This window comes from Crotalus tigris, unplaced genomic scaffold, assembly GCF_016545835.1.
Source record: "Crotalus tigris isolate CLP2741 ecotype Arizona unplaced genomic scaffold, ASM1654583v1 scf7180000023710.216627, whole genome shotgun sequence".
Classification (NCBI taxonomy): Eukaryota; Metazoa; Chordata; class Lepidosauria; order Squamata; family Viperidae; genus Crotalus; species Crotalus tigris.
This window is the reverse complement of record NW_024100132.1, coordinates 430-17,917: the sequence shown is the minus strand read 5'-3', so window position 1 is coordinate 17,917 and position 17,488 is coordinate 430. Positions and strand designations below refer to the sequence as shown.

Sequence of the window (17,488 nt, the reverse complement as noted above, 5' to 3'; positions counted from 1 at the left end):
CAAAGCACGGTCACACAGTCCTTCTTTATTGCAAACACCAACAGAACAGATTGCAAAATGGTGCAGCCCCCTTTTATAGCCCCCCTGCACAGTACCCTGCTGGCCAATCATTGCAAGGGATCTTTTCCTGCCCGGCCAATCGCTGCAGCCTGTGCCTGTCGGCCCAGGATATAACATTCACCATATATAAAATCAGAGTTCCAAATTTTTTTCCCAGTTCTCTTTCCATTAGGCCAGAAGGAAAGTTTCTGGTTTAATGTTTATGTTCACTTTAAGAATTTTCTTCATTAATATATGAATCCTACTCCCAATATTCTTTGCCTTATCACATGTCCAACATTCATTTTAAATACTTCTATACCAGTGGTTCTCAACCTTTCTAATGCCGCGACCCCATAATACAGTTCCCCATGTTGTGGTGACCCCCAACCACTTTGGCCAGGGGCGTGGCCAAAGAAAAGGGGGGAAAATGGCGGACAGCCTTGTTTGGCGACCCCCGTGAAATGGTCGTTCGACCCCAAATGGGGTCCCGACCCACAGATTGAGAACCACTGTCCTATACATTCTAGATAACTTAACTGGTGTTAAATACCAATGATACATCATGTTGTAGAAATTTTCTTTTAGGCTATAATTTAATGTCAATTTAAAACTTTTTATCCACATATTCTCCCATGGTTCAAACATCACATTGTACCCAAAATTCCTTGCCCACTGGATCATATGGTGTTTTACATGTTCATTTTCCAAATTCAATTTTAATAACATTTTATAGACCTTGGCAATTATATGATCATCACTACCACATAGTAGGATTTCCAATTCATTTTTTTTATTAAAAGTTTTACAATTTTACAATAAAATCCCTCTCTCACTACCTCCCTACCCTCCCAAAAACCCTCCCCCCCTCTTCCCAGAGCTGAATACAGGGTTAACTAGAACTAAGAATACAAAACATTTAAACTTAAGTAAACCTCAAACAAAAGTTACATTTAAAAAAAAATCCTATATATATATATATAATAAAAAAGTCCAATATATATATATAATAAAAAATACTTATTATCTTAAACTTTAAACTTTAAACATAAATTATTCAAAAGCTAAATAATATCTTTTAATATCATACTTATACTGTATAAAGTTTATCCATCTTTTCCACACCAAGAGATATTTCTCTTGCGATTGATCTTTCAAATAAGCCGAATTTTTTGCCATTTCAGATAAATAAGAAACTTCAAAAAACCATTCCTCCAAGGTAGGCAAAAATTCCTTCTTCCAATATTGTCCTATCAACAACCTTGCCATTGTAATTAAATTTAACATTAAAATAATTTCTTTATCATTACAATCAACAATAATATCTAACAATAACAATTGTGGAGTGAATTTTATCCTTCTCTTAAAAAATTTTTGAATATTCCACCATATCTTTGTCCAAAAAGCTTTTATACTTTTACATGACCACCAAATATGATAATACATTGCATCCAAACAACCACATCTCCAACATTTAGGTTGCAAATTTGAATACATATGAGACATCTTTTGTGGATCAAGGTGCCATCTATAAAACACTTTATAAAAATTTTCCCGTAAATTTTGAGCTTGCATGAATTTAACATTCCTCACCCAAATTATCTCCCATGTTTCTAATAAAACCGGCTCATCAAAATTTTGAGCCCATTTAACCATGCGATTTTTAACTAATTCTGTTTCTGAATCCAACTCCACTAATACATCATAAATTCTTTTTATATGAGATGGACTTTGATCTTTAATTTGTTTCAACAAATTTTCATCCTCTCTAATCAAACCCACTTTATAATCTATCTTCCACCTTTCCAATAATTGTCTATACTGAAACCACGAATAAATAATATTTTCTTGTGCTAATTCATCTATATATTTTAATTGCCAATTCTTCCCATCCCAATTAAGTAATTGTTTATAAGAAATACTATCCATCTTCACTCCTTTCCTTATTCCTTCTATTTCATGCCCCAGGAGAGCCCATAATGGAATTCTTGAGTCTATTCTATAATATTTCTTCCAAACTCGAAGTAGAGAAATTCTTAAAATATGAGGCTTAAAAGCCCTATCCACCTTCTTATTATAAATTAAATAAGCATGCCATCCATATAATAAATCCCACCCCTCCAAAAGGAGTATATCTACATTTGTTAAATTAATCCAATCACTAATCAGTGTTAAAACCACAGAATCATAATACAATTTGAAATTTGGTACCTTGAATCCACCTCTCTCTCGTACATGTTGTATAATTTTAAATTTAACTCTTGGTTTTTTCCCTGCCCAAATAAATTTATTAATACCTTTCTGCCATTCATCTAAACTTGCCTCGTTCTTCAAAATAGGTATCATTTGAAATAAAAAAAGAAACTTTGGCAAAACATTCATTTTAACCGCTGCTATTCTCCAGGATCGGAATCTAGTAAAGAAGCTGATAAATTTTGCTTAACATAAATAACTACACCCCCTTTTTTCCCAGAAGCAAAGGATACAAAATGAGATCCCAATCGGGCATTAACTAAATATTTTTGGTCTTTAGAAATAATATGGGTTTCCTGCAAACAAATAATATCATTATTATGTTGCTTCAAATAATGAAATATTTTCTTCCTTTTCTGTGGAGAATTAAGGCCGTTAACATTCCAGGTCAGGAGCTTTGCCATCTCCTCCATCCATTAGCCTAGAGAAGACTACTTGGAGATCTGCCATCGAGGATTGCACCGATGATCTCTTAGGTCTTGCTCCTCCCACAGGCTCAGAAACAAATTCTTGTAAAACTTGTTTAACCTCCTTCTTCTGTTGTTCCTTTTCCTTACGCTTATGTGCTGCTCGAGTCATTCTCTGCTCCTTCATCTCAGCTTGTTGGTACCACTCAGTCTGTATTTTCCCAGCTTTCATCAATACAGCTTCTTCAGACTGCTGTTCTACCTCCTTTTCTTCCAAAACTTTCAACATTATAGGTGGTGATGAGCGCGCTCCCAGGACCGAAGTATAAAACTCTCTTGCTTTAAGAACAGTATTAAGTCTATAACGTGTCCCTGCGTGACTCACCACAATTCCAGTCGGAATATCCCATCTGAATGGCATCTGCCTCTTTTTAAGTTCATCTGCTAAAAAAGCAAACTCTTTTCTTCTTCTTAGAATTTTAGATGGGATCTCCTTTAAAATTATTACATCTTGTGCAGCAATCTGAAATCTCTTATTGTAAAAAGCTTGTATAATTTCATTGCGTAAAGATCTTTTCCCAAAATAAATTACCACATCTCTTGGCAAATTTCTCTGTTTTGCCACCCAAGAATTAACTATAAATATTTTTTCAATTTCTCCGAGTATTTCATCCTTTTCTCTGTCCAAAATCACAGCAAAGTCATTTGCCACCATCTCTCTCACGTTTTCTTGCGTATTTTCCCTCAAGCCTCTGATTCTTAAAGCATACTCCATCTCTCTGTATTGAGACATAACAATTTCATCTTGTGAAATTTCCATCTTTTTTTCCATTCCTTCAAACTTTTCCTCCAATATATCCACTTTATCTACTACTTCTTCAACACAAGAATCCAACTTTTCAACAACAGAAGCAAGTCCTTTTAGGGCCAAAACTATATCTTGCCTCAAAATATTGTTATTCTCCACTAAAATCTCCTTCACTTCTCCTCTAATTTGAGATATAACATTTCCCATGACATCTTGCAAGTCTTTTACCGTGAGTGGTTGTATAGGAGGAGAAGATGGTTGTTGGGCTGGTAATATCGCCGGAGAAGAAGCCATCTTAGGTACTGTGGAAACTTGATGTTTTGAAGCCATTTTAAACAAAAGAATTTTTTTTTCTTTCCTCCTTCTTAAAAAAAAAAAGTACAAAGAGATCCCTAGCAAAAATAAAAAGATAAACAAAAGAGAGGGAAAATAACTAAACCCAAGTCTCTTTCAAAAAACCATAATAATAAAAAGCAAAAAAAAGAAAAAAAGAAAAAGTAACAAAGTAACAAAATCCGTTCCGTTTCCTTTCAAGCATTCAAAAAAAAGCCTCACATCGCCATTTTACTTTCCCTCTCAACCAAAAAAAAGAGAAAGTGAAAATAATTCTTTAAAATTAAAGTCCAAATAAATCTAAAAAGTAAAGATTCCCCGATCAGCTTTGTCCGCTTTTTTTTAAAATAACTCACCAGTTCTCTTTAATCGTGGAGGTGGGAGCGGTGTCTTGCTTTGTCCCAAACGACAAGGAACAAAGACAGCTGAGAAGCGGAGATTCCCTGAACTCCATGGGAGCACTCTTTTCGCCCCCCAAAAAACTTTTTGGGGGGTTTCAGAGGCTCTACCACTATTCAGGGTAAAACTCCCCTCCTTCCTTTAGCCCAGGAAGGAGGTTTTAAACCGTGGACAGCTGATATCTGCTGCTGTTTTAACGCTATCTCAGAAGGACGGCTAAAAAATAGCCGCCATTCACATCGCGACACCACCGGAAGTCGGATTTCATTATTAACAAACTAAAAACCATGGCCTTTTTTTGTCTAGCTTAAATCTTTTCTTCATTTGTTAATATGTAAACCATTCTTCATTTGTTAATATGTAAATTCTTCCCTAGACTTGAGGATGGGGTCTCCAGAATTGAAAGATACCATTTTACCATACATCCACTAGTCCGGCTTCACCACCATTTTTTTTCTAAAAAAAAGTTTCTTGGGGGACACCCATAGGGGCAATTTTGTAAAAAAACTTGTTTTATATTTATTCCAAACTCTTAATATGGCGCGTCTAATAAAATGATTATTAAAATCAACATTAAGGTTTGAATGACATGAGTATTAATGGTATGATAAAGTCAAATATAAAGGATTTCTATTGCAGTTCCTTTAGGACTGATGCTGAACCTGAAAGCTTCTACTCGTTAAAGGCACATCTGTTCACACATCATATTGATGTTCACTCCTGGAACTGGTTGGACTTGTCCCTGCAGTTTTCTTGGAAAGATTTCAGAAGTGGTTTGCCATTCCCTCCTTCCCAGAAAGTGACTGATCCAAGGTCACCCAATTGGCATAAGGTGAGACTAGAACTCACCATCTCCTGGTTTCTCTCCTGGTGCCTAAAACACGGCATCAAACTGGATCTCTATCAATTGTAGCTGTTTCTAAAATGTTAATTTAATTTTATCCTCACTTTTGGATTGCTAAAATATGAGGAAAATATAGTTACATTTGAAAAATAAAGCACTGTATTGCAGGTCATAAGCCCCTATATACATAGTATAAAATACCTAATATATTCAAAATTTAAAACATTCAATGAAGTACCATAACTGTTCTTACAATACCTTTAACTCTGCTCAGTTAATTCAATTATGTTGGAAACAACTCTTCTAATAATTTTATTTCAACAAAAATGCAGAAGAATTGCTGTGGTGCTTGAAATTTTAAACAGGTAAACAATATTAGTAAAGTAATCTCCCTTTAATTCTTTGTCAGTAAATATAAATTTAACACACAAATATTAGTAACTGTTTTGTAGCACATGTAGTTACTTACAGTTTTTCCACAGGAATAAGCTCAGGGATTTCTGGAGGTCTGATAAGTAAAGAAGAGCAGAAATTACAGAGTTTGTTGTAGAACAATAAGGTGTAATTTTTTTTTTTGCAACTTGTATGGTTAGTTTTAATGTACAGTTTTTGTATAAGAAGGTTGTAAACAAACTTATTTTCAAAACAATATTACATACATTTCCTCTGCCTATGTTCAGAGAAAACAGCCACAGCCAGAAAAGCAAATTAGTATCCCCAGCAAACTATAGAAACAGTGTATGAATAGAACAACCAAAGTTTGCAGTCTGCAAAGGCAACATCTACAGTTTCACACATTATTAATTCTTGCAGTATTGTTGTGGTTTTTTTCGATGGAAGAAAAAGTTCTATAGAATGCCACACTTTTACCTCTATTCAGTTTATTTGCAAAGAAAAGCAACTAAGATGATTAAAGGCCTGGAGAGTAAAACATATGAAGAACTATTGCAGAATTTGAGAATGGAAGAAGAGAAAAGAAGGACTAGGGGGGACATGATAGCAGTATTCCAGTATTTGAGAGGCTGCCATAAGAGGAGGAGGTCAATTTATTTTCCAAAGCACCAGAAGGCAAGACAAAGAAATAATGGATGGAAACTAATCAAGGAGAGAAGTAACCTGGAATTAAGGAGAAACTTCCTAACAGTAAGGACAATTAACCAGTGGAACAGCTTGCCTTCAGACGTTGTGGGTTTTTAAGAAGAGACTGGTCAGCCACTTGTCTGAAATGATATAGGGTCTCCTGCTTGAGCAGGGGACTGGACTAGAAGATTTCCAATATCCCTTCCAGCTCTATTCTGTTCTGTTCCACTCCGCTCCGTTCCGCTCTGCTCCATTCCACTCCACTCCACTCCACTCTACTACCCTGCCCTACCCTGCCCTGCCCTACCCTGCCCTGCCCTGCCCTGCCCTACCCTACCCTACCCTACCCTACCTACCATATTATATTATATTATATTCTTCTCAACATTTGCCTGGCTGCCCATAATTCTGGGTGGCTCATAACAATGAAACCAATAACTATAAGACCCTAAAATGAGAACAAAAATCCGTCTTCTCAGTCATCCCATTGGGATGTACCACCATCAGCTTCAAACATTCTTTCTTCCATCCCTGCACCCAGGTAAAAACTCAGGTATTGACAGCCTTCCAAAAGGCTAAAAGACTGAGGGCTTGCTGAATCATTTGGGGAAGAGTATTCCATAAGGTAGGCACAGCCACAGGAAACGGCACACTTCCAAGCTCCCACTAGAGGGCAGGACTTCAGGGAAGGGACCTGGAACATACCTACCCCATCTGATCTGGTAGGATGGGCAGATACTGTCAGGGAGAAGTGATCCCACAAATATCCTGGTCCCTGCCATGTAGGGATTTAAAAGTGACAACCAGCACCTTGAATTACACCCAGAAGGAAACGGGGACAGCACACCTCCTACCACAGAAGTGTAACACGGGCAAACACAGGAACACCCAATACTGCACGTGCCACTGTTTTTGGACCAGTGCCTTCAAGGGCACTTGAAATGATCTTCAAGGACAGCCCCATGTAAAGTGCATTGCAGTAATATAAATTTGAACAAATCCAAATTTGTCCCAAGAATTTTGTAATGAAAAAAATAAAGATGTCCTCTAACTTACAAAATGGGACTATTCCCTCTATAATTTTACTTTGGCCATGTCATGCAGGGGAATTCACTGGAGAAAGCAAAGGTATTTGGAAGAGTTAGTGGTAAAAGGAAGTCAGGTCATCAAAGAACATGTGGCTGGACACCATCAAATCTGACATTAGCCAGAGCAGACAAAAACTCAAAGAAGTTATTGCAAGATCAGAAGATATGGAGAGGATTGGCCCATAGAATCACCAAGAGTTGGACATGACTGAATGCATCATCATCATCATCATCATATTTTTTTTCAGTTTCTTTCTTGAAATATGCGCCAAAGGGAAAAAGAAAAGGAAAGGGAAAGGAGAGGGGAGGGGAGGGGAGGGGAAGGGAAGGGAAGAGACAATACCTTGCACTAGCCCAATTGTATATGTTTTCCTTTTCTGAGGACTCTTCATCATGTAATTTATCAATCATGTCTTTTTTCCTTATTTCCTCCAGAGGTTGATACATATCTTTAAACCAAAGAGGCTTTTCAAATGACGATACTGACGTCTGAGCATGAGGAAAGGATGTTTAAAATGATCATAAAGCTTCAAAGATTTTAATTTACATGTTGCATTATCATTTTATTTGTATCTCAAATTCCAATTCGTGGAATGAAGGTTCTTCCTGAAGGAATATGTGACTAGCAAATTAGAGCAAACTTAATTGTGAACTCCTAATTAGGTCACCAGTTTTAGCTCCCTCTCTATCTATGATAGGGAATCCTGGAACATATTTTGTACTTCTGCCAATTAGTGTTAGTAGCCATTAACCTTAGTAGTTAGTAGCTATAATTAAAAAAAGTTCTCCAGTCCTAGTATTCCTAAATTTTGCAAGTGGTGTTGGGCTTAATATATGACATTTAATTTGGGTTTAGTTATGATCTATGAGCTGAATGCATGCTTTAATGTTGTTTGGGAATGAGGCTTTTATCAATTCATCTGGTTGATACAAATATACTTGCAGTATACAAAACCTCTACAAGCCATGTTTGTTAATATTGGTATATTTAATAAGTCACAACTGGTTGTAGCAAAACTTTTCTTCTGAAAAGATCCCATAGGAATAATAGACAAAATACATAAAACTGTACAACATGGTTTGTGTACTTGACTCAATACACTTCACACATTAAGTTATAAACAAGCCATATTTTCCCTTCAATTTTTTGTGAATCCAGCCATTGTGATTTATTCCAGAAATAATTTTCTGGTCATTCACAGTTTGGCACAATGTGGGAACTACAGTATGTCATAAAAATGTCTACCAAAAAGGTTCAAAATACTGCTTTTTTCTAAATACTGTAGCATATATTTGGACATTTCAAGTTGTCAGTCATCTAGAAATCACAGGTATAGGACAGGCTGGGATCAAGACCATTGATTATTACAACTGTCTTTTTCTCCCTCTACACAGAGAAGCCAGAGTGGTTCTGAATTACTTCTATGTGGGCAGAAAACCAGGGTGCCTCCTGTTCCTGAAGACAACAGATTGGCTTACAGGATCCAGAAGAAATGGAGACAAGTGAGGGAAAGTGGCAAATCCAGGAGGAATGACTGGGAAACTGCCATCTTTATCCACACTAGTGTCAACATGGAGTGATGGCTTAGATGACTTTAAAATTCAATGGGTGAACAGTTACATTTAGAGAGTACAACAGATGGCTCTAGACATCAATTGCCAAGTAAAAGCCAACCTATGTTAAACACTGCAACCCAATCCTAAAGTATACGTACTCAGAACTAAGCCTCATTGAGTTTAATACACACCCAAAATGACAGGATTATTTATTTATTTATTTATTTAAACAAATTTATGTAACTGTCTGATTCACACATAAGTATTCCAGGCAGCTTGCAAAATCTGCAAAAAATCCACCATCCAGTCACACTATTATTATTTTATTATTATTATGGATCATCGCACAGTCGGCCAGATTTTGTCTACCTATCGAGTCCTTACCCAGGACCTGGGATAGGCAGATGTGAATGTTTGATGGTATTACAGGTATCGTCGCAGGATGGAAGCAGTTCCTAGTAAGGCTGCCTTTTGCAATTGACTAATAGCGAATTTGCCAATGCCAATGGTGTTCAAGTGGTGCTCCAGTTGTTTTGGGATTGCACCCAAGGAGTCTATTACTATTGGTACTACCCTTGCTAGCTTTTGCCACAGTCTTTCTATTTCTATTTGTAGGTCTTTGTATTTTTTTATCTTCTCCAGTTATTATTATTATTATTGTTGTTGTTGTTGTTGTTGTTGTTAATTGCGAAGTCGTGTCCAACCCATCGCGACCCCATGGACAACGTTCCTCCAGGTCTTCCTGTCCTCTACCATCTTCATTCTTATTATTATTATTATTAAATTATTATTAAATTCAGGCTTGCCTAAGCCACATCTATAATACTTGTGGGGCCATGTTGTTCAGATCCAATAACTAAGTAGCAGATCACCAATGGTCACTTATGCATTTACACACCTGTTTTTCAAGTGTACCCCTCTCCATTCTATCCAGAAGTGTCCTTAAACAAACAATTAAAAAGAAAAATGGTGAGATCCTAGCCTGAATAAAACCCTTTTGACAATATTCAAACAAAACGTGGCATATATTTCTGTATTGGAAGATTACACAAACTCTTATCATTTATATGAAAGATGTATACCCTGTTTCCCTAAAATAAGCCTCAGTTAAGATCATCAGCCAGACGGACGCATTTAGTACCATATTTTCTCCAAAATAAGATCTAAGTGGAAAATGAGCCCTAATGCTTCTTTTGGAGCAAAAATTAATATAGGACCCGATCTTATTTTTGGGGAAACATGGTATATATTTCTGTTTCTCAAAATGGACTCAAAAGGCCTTTTCAGTCACAAGACACTTCTGTGCACGTAGAAGCAGTGTGCAGGTAATAGAAAGCTTAATTGCCTCTTATGCTGAAACACACACTGGCAATTGTCTCCCAAGTTTTAAGAGTGCATGTTGCAGGTAACCATGTATTTCTTTGGGGATTTTTGGCTTTGTTAGCATGCACGCTTACCTTGGCAATCTCAAGTTTAGCATTAGTTCAGCACTAAAAATAGTTTAAAGTTGCCAAGAGGAGAGGGGGACATATGGGACCAGTTGGGGAATGTAGCAGGAAGCCAATGCTATACATACAAATTCAACCAGCAAAAACACAGATTATTCAGCCATATTCTCAGTGTTTTCATAAAGAGGATTTTTCAGAGTAGAGAGTTGCAAATAACTAAGTATCTCCAGGCAAAAGTTACCGTTTTTCCAGAGGAGTTCCTTCCATTCCTTTGGCAGTTTGATGGGAATGGCTCTGTTTAATCCAAAAAGAGAGATGTGGTTATGAGGGATAAATGTAAAAAATTTTCGCAGTGAGGAAAAAGAATCAATGACTGGCACAGAGAGCAATGTTTTTTCCTTTGTTTCTTAATGAGAAACTCTTCCTTTTCTCCATCTTCTGGAGATGGTTTTGATAAAGCTTATAAAAAGGTCTTATGGACCAAATCAAGCCTACCAGCCAGATGTTCCCTATCAGAACTGGAGGTGGAAAGAATCCCACTCAATACACCCATTTGGTTATCTCTATTTGACCCCCCTCACCAATAATTTTTCAAAAATCAATGCCACCCTTTTTTGTGATGTTGCTATATCACTGCCACATCTGCTGTGGCTCTTTGAGGCTGAATATATAATATTAAATCCTGGCTGCAGTAATGTGGTTTCCCTGAGTCAGTGTTTAAGGAAATGTTAGCTCTGGGGGACGTCCAGTTAGGCATCGCGATGTGACTGGCACAGGAAGATGGGGTTCCATCTTCCACATTCAATTTCACCCTGCTGGGGACCCTAAAAGGGTCAAAAGTCACCCTGGAGAGGCGATGAAGAAGAAGAGGACCTTCGTCAATTGTGGAGGGACAGCCCTTCTGCTGGATCTGAGGAAGTCCTCCAAACCGGTAGGGGAAAGATTGGCTATATTTTTATGGCCAGTCAGAAGCTCCTGACAACCGAAGATAAGCACTAACTAGCAATTTTTGAGCAATGTGGATGGAACTGGGTGAGATTTTATCCTCTTTTTATGACCTTAATACTACTTTCCTGGAAAAAAGAATGCCCAAAGCAAGAATCCTCTCTGATGAGAGAGGGAAGAGAAGTTTTTGCCCCGCTCCATCAGGAAAAGAAAAGTGGCAAATTAATTGCTTTGGAGAAAAAATAGAGAAAACTACAATTTCAGTTTGGAATTAATACAGATATAAAGCTTTGAAATTTGGGGACTAAATACCTTTGAGACTTTTTTTTAGAAAAGATATTTAAAAGTCTGCAAAATAGGCTTGGATTTGGAAACCTGGAAAGTGGTGTCAATGACATCTAGTGCCAAATCATGGCATTACAATTTATTATGCTTAAAGGAAACTTGGCTTGAAGACCAGACTTAGATAAGACTCTGTTGTTCCTGAAAACTTTCACTTTTGCAGACTGCAGCTGGAAAAAGGAAAAAAAAAAAACCTCTTGGGCTGCTTATCTGTGTTGGACTATAAAGACTACATACAAAAATAAAATGGGTGTTTCATACTTAGCCTCAAATGATAAAAAAAACAACTTTAACGCTTGTCTCCGAAGCCCCCAGCTTGATATACCAACAAGAAAATGTTAATGAATCTCAGAAAGAAATTCTTTCTATTTGAAATCAATCCAACAGACAATTGTTTCATTTCATGATGAGACTAAAAATAATGAAAATGAGATAAAAGAACAATTTTCTAAACTAAACTTACAAATCCAACAATGACTATAAAGAAGGAACTAGTAACTCAGAAAACAGAAGGAAAATTAGAAGAAACAAGATCTAAAGATGGAGGACCTGAAGGAAGGAATTAATAGACAGATACAGACAAATGAAAAATTAGAAGATGCGATGATAAAACCGGTAATGGAAAAGATATCTTACTTGTCAAGATCTCAACACACATTTGAGGATAAGGAAGAAGAGCTGATCGAATAGATGATAAAGCTGTTAGGAGAAATGCTGAATACTGACAAACAAGAAAGGAAAAGAAAAACTGAAGGAAAAGGATGGAGGCTGTTTAATGAATATAAATGGGTTGAGCATTCTTCCAAAAATATTTCAATCAAATTTTCTTCCTCGTTCCAAACAATATATACAATATATATATAATTAGAAGGATAGAATTTGTAACTAGGATATTATATTTTGTTATGAGATGGGAAATATGAAAATTCTAAAAGGGTTGAATAAGGGAAGATTTTGGTTACCCAAATATAATTTATTATGAGAAAATTATAAGCAATATATTTTGAACGTAGATGGGAACTTTTTTTTAAAAAAAGTGGGGAAAAACAGGATATTGATTGACCAAATGGATTTTAAGTGCAAATGCAATTGAGATATGTTCTGGCTAGAAAAGATATTATAAACTGACACTATGTATAATACCAGAAAAATGTGATGAAGATGTCTATACTTAATTGTATATGTATTAACAGTAACAAGAATTGTACTTACCCAATGTGGAAAAATGCATATCACCAGAAGAAGAGAGGATCAAGGAAGCACTGGATGGTGTAGTATTAGAACTAGACTGAGAAAGTTAGTATGTACCACTGAATTACCAGTGGACCCAGGCAACACATTGTTTATTAAGTAGTCATGATTGTAAAATTAGAAAATTAATAAAATATGTATATAAAAAGGAAATGTTAACTCTTCACTAAATCAATATATTGAGAGTTGTAGAAGTTTATTTTTTCATTATTCGTCTTTGAGAGATAATGGATTAATAAATTAATATAAGGATCTCTAGTAAAATACTTTAGCTTACCTTAATTAAAAGAATTATTAGAATAATAATAATCATTATAAATGTTGTCACCGAAAAAGCCAACAGCAAGTAAATAATGTAGACCTTGCCATATTGTGGAATTCCCTGCTTTGCTGTCTGTAAGGTTAAACAAAGAGAAGCAAAAGCCTTTATGTACTGCAACTTTTTCTTCATCCTGACTAATGATATAGTACTATAATGATATAGTACTCATCAGTATATATCAGACTGTTCTGTAACAGCTTAGTTCTCAGATAATGCTAAGCTAGAATTTGCTTAATTTGAATGTTTTAGCCCATATCATCACACCTATAAAAATTTAGCAACAACCAATCTGTAAACCCATATCTTGAAGTTAGTTTATTAATCCATAATGTTTTTATCAGGTTTTAAAATCTTGAACTTAGAGCCCTGGCTTATTACTGGTTTGTACTTTGCTATACCAGAGACCCAATTCATGGTAAACTCAAGGCAAGACAAAAGCAAGTTTCAGAATTTTTGTTCCCCTCCACACAGTTTTGTAACTTTCCCTAGCAACTTTTTCCCATCAGTTTTGTCTGCTGAATACCAGACAGATAGAAGAGTCTGAAGTCTGTCTGCCAAATCATCTATTATCCCCACACAACCTGACAAAATACCCATTGGATTATATCAGGAAAAAACCCTATAGGCATGTCTTATAAATGCAAGTTTATAATAAACCCACTTTGGAATTATTAAAGTACAGTGAATACGCAAGTCATATATTTTATATAAAAAAGTTTATAAAACATTAAAAAAAGTCTTCATAAATCACTGACCAAATGTAGTCCTATAAATATAGATGGGAAAAGTATTATTGCTGGTAGGACATGGCAGAAACCATACATGTCAGGGTAAAAAATATTTTTAAAAAGTACTCAACAATTAGGTTAAATAAGCAGTGATTATTTCTTTATGTGCAACACTGTGTATGCATATTACAAAAAATTCAATTAAACTAAATCTTATTTGGTATTTTTTAAATATAGATATCTACTTTTACGTATTGGGGTTCGTGGCATTGAAGCGACACACAAGTTGTTAACCAAGTTCTTTCTTTATTCGTTCGCAAAGTCAGGGAGAGTGCCTTGTCTGCCAGCTCACTTGCCAGGCTAGGCAGACCAGGACTTCTACTTAATGGTGCCTGGCCTGCCGGCCTGTCTGGTGGGCTCGATAGACCAGGACTTTGATTCCTTTGGATTCCAGGTGACCCACTCCGCAGCTGACTGGCTGGATCCTCTGAATCCCAGCCAGGTTTCCTCGGAGGGGTGGAAATCCCCAAGCCCAATGGTGGAGTGGAATTCTCCCAGTCCCCAATGGACTGCTCTTGGGAACATTGTCCCTCGAGCCCACGACCAGCATCGGAAGTGGCCTGCATTGCAGCAGTGCCCCAGTAGTTCCAGTCCCCCGTGTATGCAGCTGAGGTGCCAGAGTCAGGAGCCGCCTCTATGGCAAACCCCCTCTCAGGAGAATTCCTGTTTGGAGCACTTGCAGAACCCTGGGATGGCCCCCAATCTGTAGAGTTCTTGTTCGGAGCAATAGCTGAACCTTGAGGATGCCCTTGCTCATCCACTGGGACAGGAACAGCAACCTGCGAAAATCCACTGGCACTGTAAGTCTGTTTCCCAGGATTTTGACCTGAAGTGTGAGTTTGTTCATGGTCCCCCTCCCCCCCAAGAGCAGAACCAGGAGCAGAGATGTGGTTGGACAGCCGCCAATGCCATTGGTCAATGTGGTGCCGAAGGACGCGGCCATCTCCCAAAGTCACTTTGTATGATAGCGACCCCGAGACCTTGCAGACAACAGCAGTGACCCAAAGATGACCCGGGCTATAGTTTCTTGCCCAGATCAGATCGTCCACCTGAAGTCTCCTAGGTGCCCGTGGCTATGACACCTGTGAAGCCATCCGATCTGGGTGCAGTCTGTCCAACTTTGTGATGAGGCAGCAACCCCAGCGAAGTTCCGCTGGGTTCTTCCCTGTGGCAGTGCATGGTGTGGTGCAGTGTGCAAGAAGGAAATCAGCTAACCTGTGATGCCAGCTACCATACGTGAGTCTTTTGAGTGCATCCTTCATTGTGCATACCATCCTTTCTGCTTGCCCAGTGGTGGAAGGGTGGAAAGGTGCTGACATTGCATGCCTGATCAAGTTGGCCTGTAAGAAAGCCTGGAACTCAAGAGACATGAATTGAGGCCCATTGCCAGATAGGAGGACATCAGGAAGTCCATGAGTAGCGAAAATTCCTCTCAACACCTGGATGGTCCTAGCAGTATTAAGGACTGGAGACAGGGACAACCTCTAGCCACTTAGAGAGGCTATCAGTCAGGATAAGGAAGAATTACCCCTGAAAGGGCCCAGCATAATCTAAATGTACCCGTGACCAAGAGGTTTGTGTCTCCTCCCACCTGTGTACCGGGGCCTAAGGCATTTCAGGCCATGACTGTTGGCACACCTGACACCCGTGCACCCAGGCCACCAAACATGGTTGCGTGCAAGTGCTTTCATGCGCAAAATGCCCGGATGTCCCTCATGCAGAGAGGACAAGACTCTAGACCTCAGTGAGGCTGGGATAACTACTACCCCACAACAGGCACCCCTTAAATGTAGACAGTTCGTGTCTTCTTTGCCAGAAGCTTTGAAACGCAGCATCAGGACATGTGTCAGGCCATCCTGACAACACCCATGTCAGCATGCGTGTAAGCATGTGATCAGTGGCAGTTTCTGCAGCCACGTCCCTAGCATTGAAGGGAGATTCAGGCAGCTCCTGAATGGAGAGAATATTAACAGCAGGGGCAGGATCTGCATTGATTTGTGTGAGAGGTAGCCTATTGAGGCCATCTGCATGGCCCATTTCTTTCCCAGGTTTGTGAATAAGCATGTAATCATATGCTGACAGGAAAATGGACCACCTCAGCATAAGTGGGGAAATGATGTGTGGGGTTTGTTTGTTAGTAGTAAACAAACCCAGCAGTGGCTTATGGTCTATATAGACTGTGAAATGGTGGCCATATAAGAAATCATGAAATTTCTTTATACCAGCCACTATGGCCAAGCAGATGACAAAGTCCATCAGCCTTCAGGAGACTAAGTACTGCTCCTACTCCATAAGGGGATGCATCATATGCATTTGATGAGAGCAAGGCCTTGACCTCATTAAAGCTCTTGTCATGGACTTTAGTCCACTGCATGGAGCTTGCTTATCTAAGAGCCAGTGTAATGGCTCAGCCACTGCAGCCTTATGGGGAAGAACTGCGTGATAGAAATTGAGGAGTCCCAAGAAAGCCTGAAGCTCACTTTTAGACTTGGGACTTGGAGCCTCCTGAATGGCCTTTAGTTTGGATTCTGCAGGGTGGATGCCTTGGGCATCTATTCTAAATCCTAAAAATTCTGTGGAAGTGACTACAAACTTGCATTTGTCTTTTTTCAATTTGAGGCCCGCTTGGCGGAACCTCAATAATACAGCCCTTAACCTCTCTGCCAAATTCTGTGATGACTCCCCTGCAATGAGGACATCATCAAAGTAGGGGCAAACCCCAGGCATTCCTCTGAGCGTGTGTTCCACGACGCTCTGAAATCTACCAGGAGCAACATTCACCCCAAATTGTAACCTCTTTACCTTGAAAGCGCCTCTATAGGTCACTCTTGTTTGGGCCTCCACAGTTGCTTCGTCAACAGGTAACTGTTGATAGGCCTGTGCTAAATCAAGCTTTGCAAACAGCTTTCCCCCTTTGACTCACTACCGGTACAGGATATGCGTGTTGTTGCACAGCTGTATTCAGGGTGCATTTGTAGTTTGCGCAAATTCGGACTTCCCCGTTAGCCTTTAAAGGCATCACAAAGGGGGTTTCCCATGGACGTGAGTCCACCAGTGCCGAGATGCCTGCTGGAGCAGCTTGTCCAGCTCTGCATCAATTTTTCCCTTTAAGGAGAATGGCACCCTCCTGGGCTTGATTCTAATGGGTGTGATGGCTGGGTTTAATCGCAAGGAAATAGGAGGCCCCTTGTAGAACCCAAGCTCTGAGTTAAACACATCTGCAAACTCATTGCAGACTTCTGCAAGGCCTGTAGTTTGCAGACTATTTATGCCATTTACTTGGATTCCTAAGGCCTCAAATCACTCAAGTCCAATTAGACTTGTACACTCACTCCCAACAACCCCCACATCTAATAGACCCTGGAAAGTCTTATGCTGCACTTTGAGTGTAGCTTCTCCAAGTACTTTGACCCTTGAATTTTGAAAATCCATGAGGATTAAGTTAGATGGCCTGAGTTTGACTCTAAGACCACTACTGCTGCAAATCCTTTTAAAGTTATTGTGTGAAATGATCGATGGAGCGGACTCAGTGTCCAGCTCCATCGACAAGGGAACCCCTTGTAGCTTCACATCAACGCGAAGCT

General features: G+C 38.6%; 1 protein-coding gene and 1 pseudogene across 13 annotated transcripts in view; one reads left to right on the top strand and one right to left on the bottom strand.

Moving 5' to 3' along the window:
- LOC120297792 overlaps positions 1-9,214 on the top strand; it is a 59,530-nt pseudogene extending 50,316 nt beyond the window's left edge.
- Positions 1-13,683, bottom strand: part of LOC120297795 (leucine-rich repeat-containing protein 37A2-like) — a 93,518-nt gene extending 79,835 nt beyond the window's left edge. For 8 of the 13 annotated variants that reach the window (XR_005553887.1, XR_005553888.1, XR_005553889.1 and 5 more), the window contains exons 1-5: positions 13,072-13,683; positions 10,498-10,550; positions 9,707-9,749; positions 7,595-7,740; positions 5,553-5,591 (exon numbers count right to left, since the gene is read on the bottom strand). Coding sequence is in view for 10 of the 13 variants with exons in the window: in XM_039320829.1 (XP_039176763.1) it covers positions 5,553-5,591; positions 7,595-7,740; positions 9,707-9,749; positions 10,498-10,550; positions 13,072-13,245 (455 nt within the window). In the remaining 3 variants the exon portion in view is untranslated. Of the gene's footprint in view, positions 1-3,424; positions 3,900-5,552; positions 5,592-7,594; positions 7,741-9,706; positions 9,750-10,497; positions 10,551-12,179; positions 12,196-12,755; positions 12,832-13,071 lie in introns of those variants that run through there. The other 5 variants (XM_039320825.1, XM_039320836.1, XM_039320827.1 and 2 more) reach the window with 4 other exon arrangements.
- Positions 13,684-17,488: the final 3,805 nt, after the last annotated feature.